The 4,857-nt window shown below is 35.9% G+C and overlaps 1 protein-coding gene across 2 annotated transcripts in view; it reads left to right on the forward strand.

Annotated features, from left to right (window-relative positions):
- Window positions 1-4,857, forward strand: part of LOC106872443 (kinesin-like protein KIF26B) — a 550,311-nt gene that overhangs the window by 268,878 nt on the left and 276,576 nt on the right. For both annotated transcript variants that reach the window (XM_052973789.1, XM_052973790.1), the window contains exon 4: window positions 1,568-1,800. In XM_052973789.1, the coding sequence (XP_052829749.1) occupies window positions 1,568-1,800 (233 nt within the window). The remainder of the gene's footprint in view (window positions 1-1,567; window positions 1,801-4,857) is intronic.

Consider the following 4,857-nt stretch of genomic DNA (forward strand, 5'->3'; position numbering starts at 1 on the left):
TTTATATGTCTGTATTAATATGCATGCTAAACATTATACAATTATAAATTCACAAACCAGTGTAGATAAAGAGAGCTAGCTCATCAGATCACCAAATGTTTCAACACTAAGCACACATATAAAAGTTTATCTTTAAATATACAATGTATGGAAGACTGATACTAGATAAAATGAGCTTGATATGGATTCTATGAATCCATATATTACACTAAAAATTTATGTGTATGTGTATGTATGTGTGTATGGAAGGTAGTGGACAAGGGAACTGTGAGAGAGAGAGAGTATGTGTGTTCATGTATGAAGTACGTTTAATGAGCATGATGGTGCATGATTACAATACAAAGCATGTGGAAGTTGGATGCTTGCCCTCACATGTAATATGTGATGTGAATTACAAACAAATGTTGGATGAAATACTAGCAAGTAGAGTCAGCATCAAAGGGTGTCTTTGGCTGAGGTGGGGGTTGTAGTTGTTGCATTTCAGAATATTTGGCTCCATGTGTGAGATGTCAAAGAGCCATATTAACAAAGAACACAATATTCTATAATGCAATCGTATCTAATCCAGAATCATTAAAATATCCATTAGCATTCTTAAGGTGTTGCTTCTGACTGTTTACATTCTGGGTTCAAATCTTGCCAAAGTCAACCATACCATTTTATCCATTTAGAATTGGTGGAATAAAGATATTTGTGTTATTCTTCCAAGCAGTGTTTTGTTTGTGTTACATTCTTTTCTTTTTGGTTTTGTTTTTTGTGCTTTTAAATAAGTATCTGTTTAAACATGATGAAATCTGTTTATTTGAGCATTTTGGACTCTGTTGATACTATCATAAGGAAATAGTCAATTAGTCTATCAGGCCTGAATCTAAAATTAACACCGCTTATACTTCCTGACGTTTTATAGCTTATATACTTCTCATGAAATAATTTCATTGATCAGATCTTCAGAATTTCAATTGCATCGACACTCTATGTTGCACTTCTCTGTGTTAGATTACTGGTTCTCTGAATCCATATCTCATACTACAAATTTATATATTTATATCTATCTATCTATCTATCTATCTACACACACACACACATTGATTTAGGCAAGCTACCTAATTTTCATATCAAGAGAAAGATACATATCTTAACATAGATGAATCTTTAGTTGAAAATTGATCTAAATTATGAAAAGATGGCTGCAACTTGATCTTAGCTAAGCCATATAACTTTTTCTTCTTTACCTAAAACTTAAGTGGTTTGTCTCAAATTAGATACTGTATATAAAATATTAATAATTCTCAATTCATTTGAGAATTATTGTTTAGTTAAAATTGTTGACAAACAAACAGCACTCAATACATGTGTACATACACATACTGAAACAGTAAAAATCCATGGAAAATTCTAATAGACTGCTTCAGCAGTAAATGAAATACAAAATGGTTTGAAAAAAGGAATAAATTATTTTGCTGTGTAAAAGAGGTGATGCATAATGTCTAATACTTTATGTAGGATGGTATAACATGGGAGAAGTTTATTTGTATTAATATATGTACCTTGTTTTTGTACATTTCAGTTCCATGGTCTTCCGGCACGGATAGAAGAGAGTCTTCAAGTTGCTGAGAATCTCCGACGTGTCTATTCCCAGAGTGATCGATGTGACATCTGCAAGACACACATCAGTCAGCTGAAACAAGAAGCCTTTTTAATAGTGAGATCCATCCAAACCAGTGGAGATTCTGTCCAGGGTGCAGCTTTACAGATACGTTCCACACAAACTCTGCCTGGCTCACCACCCAGTTACCAAAGGTAAAACATCTATTCTTTTCTTCATCATCATCATTATTATTATTCCATATATGCACAACAGCTTAAACTTTTGGAAAAACTTCCTATCATAAGGCTACAACAAGTAACCTTAGATGTCAAGAACCTTCTTAAGAATCCTAATTCTCCCCCCTTTTAATACCGTTTTCTGGAGCTGCACTAAACTAGATTTTATAAAATATTATTATTATTATTATTATTATTATTATTATTATTATTGAAAAGGTTGCAAGATGCAACAAAAATTTTAGAAAAATAAATAAATAAATGAGTGGAAACTTTACCGGTGAGTGTGTTAAATTATAAGACATCTCTCCAGACACAACAGAAAATCCTCTTTGCCATGACCACACAGTCAAGTCTGCATCTATATTCCTTCTGTGCCAAAGAACTATAGGAACTTACTATGCACATAATGGATTCCTCTTTCTCATTACTCTGCACTTTGCACTTTTTGCGGATTTGTCCATTTTGGTCTTAATGATATTCCTCCACAATGACTGACTTTGAGCAGCCATTATCGGTCGTTTTGTTTCTTTCTTAAGGCCTCTATTCTTCGGCCATAACCATGACTCATCTGTGTTTATCTGAGACATTGACTGTGTAGTTCTTTTCCCCGGATGTTTCTTTCTCTTTTTTCTTTTCTAGTATTCTTTCGTGATCTCCACAGCTTACTTTGGCAGCTGAAATCAATCTTTCTAACTTGCTTCTCACATATTCTTGTATATCTCGTTTTGCCCTCTCTGCACAGCCTTCTACTGCTATCAAACTTCCTTCTATGGTAGGTAAAAAATCTATTGACACTGTCTCTGAAACATTGTCTTCCTGGTTTTACAATCTGTCTTTTAGTTCTTAGTCCAGTTCAGGAAAGCAGCAGAATGTCTTATTAGAAAGTTCACCCATGTGTTTACTGCACAGATACTTTTCTTCCTTCAATCAATTTTCAGCTTGGCACCCTTTTAACACTCCTCAGATATTCATTTCTCATCTTTTCTTTGATTTCGTAACAGAGGATTCTATCTGTTTCCAATACACCCAGGTACTTGGAGCTGTCACCCTCATTCATTGTTCAAATTGCTGTCTTATTTGGTAGATCAGTCCCTTCTGACTTGGATATTCTTCCTCTCCTTATTACTAGCACCACACATTTATCTATTCCAAAACCCATGTCAATGTTGTCACTCACAACTTTAACATTATTATTATTATTATTATTATCATTACTTCAAATTATTGTTTAAAGTCCTTTTCTGGATTGTGTTATATGACTTTTTTTTTTTTTTGAAACCTGTTTTTTTTTTTTTTAAATTAGAGCAGACATGGTAGTGTGTAGCTAAGAAGTTTGCTGAGCAACCATGATGTGATTTTAGGTTCAGTCCCAATCCCTGTCACTTTGGCTAAGCGTCTTTTGCTATTGCTCCAAGCTGATCAAAGCCATATGAGTGAATTTCAGAGTTGGAAACTGAAAGAAGCATATCAAGTGTGTGTGTGTCTGTGTGTGTGTGTGTGCGCTTCTAAATTTACAAGCTACTAATGGTGTTGTTACTCATTCTGCCAACAAATTGTCTGCTAGTTTTGTGTCTCTGAAGCATATGAAAGAAGAGATCCCTTACTAGGAAAACAGCTGATGGTTAGCAACAGGAAGAGCATCTAGCTGTAAAACAATACCACATGAATGTATTCATCTAACCCATACTAACATAGAAAAACAGATGTAAAAATTAATTAATAAATTTCAATATGGTTGGATAGAAGAGTGATAGAAGAACAGTCATTTTTTTATTGCCCATGAGGGGCTACACATAGAAGGGGACAAACACAATCGGGGAACTAAAATTATAAAATGGAGGTATAAAGAAAGAAACAAAATAAAAGAAAAGAATGAATTATGAAAACGATGATATAATGAGGTGGAATGCTCACTCGACCCCCGACGTCGAGTCGTTACATTGATACCGTTTTGTCGTTCACTGCCTTAAATCTAGCAGTTCAATTCCATAGTCCTCTTTCAGTTTAGTATAATTAATCTTTTTCGGCAACTTGTCTCTATCGCCGATGACTTTCTACCAATCAATGCCTTCATCATTCTTTTTTACTATTTCCCATTGTTCTTTGTTTACTAAATAACACATCGTAGTCTCACCATCATCATCTACGAATTCTACTTCCACCATATCCTTCCAATCGTTTAACCGTTTAAACATGTCATCTCCCGCGTTCTCATACAGAACGCAAGCAAAACAAACAGGGGGAGGGGAAATCCTATTTTCATCGTGTGTGTTTGTATTTTTTTTTTGTTTTCTTGTTGGAGGGGATTGGGTAGGTTTGGTGTTTGTATGGGGAGGGTGAGGTGAAAAGGGAGTGGATGGGCCCTGGGTGGGTTGGGGTTCACAATTACTTTCTTTCTTTTCCTTTTTTTCCTCCTCACGGCCGTTTCCCATTCCTTATCTTCTGGAGTTTCCTTTTCCACTTCTTGTGTCCTCTCTTGTGGTGGTGGCCGTCTCTCCTCTACCATTTTGGGTGGTGTAGGGCAGTTCGCTCTTATGTGTCCCTTCAGGCCACATTTAAAGCACCGTGGAACTCTTCTTTCCACTAACAGTATGGTATGAGCTGACAATGGAAGGTATATAGCAAAACTAGGTGTAAGACCAAATAAAAATGCAGAAAAGAGTGGTCATGCCTCATCTCAGGATGTTGAGTCTTACATATGACATTAAAAAAATCATGAAGATGAATGATACTATCGTATATAGGGCTTTCCTATAAGGTGTTATCCACCCCTGGTTGGAACTCTCCCGTATGACATGTACGCATGCTCAGTGACTTGCTTTAACAGTTGCAATCAGCTGAATGCACATTGCCAGTGACCTTTGACATAATTACCCACACTCTGTGGTCAGGATTCATTTTTTGGTTTGATGTCGGTATCGAAGGGATTACCAGACACCGGACAATACAGTGAGAGCAGCTTTCACTCACATCATGGTATTCGATGCTGTGTACGTGTCTGTCGTGGTAAAATATGCCACTCCTTAACTG

This window comes from Octopus bimaculoides, chromosome 16 (genome assembly GCF_001194135.2).
Source record: "Octopus bimaculoides isolate UCB-OBI-ISO-001 chromosome 16, ASM119413v2, whole genome shotgun sequence".
Lineage (NCBI taxonomy): Eukaryota > Metazoa > Mollusca > Cephalopoda > Octopoda > Octopodidae > Octopus > Octopus bimaculoides.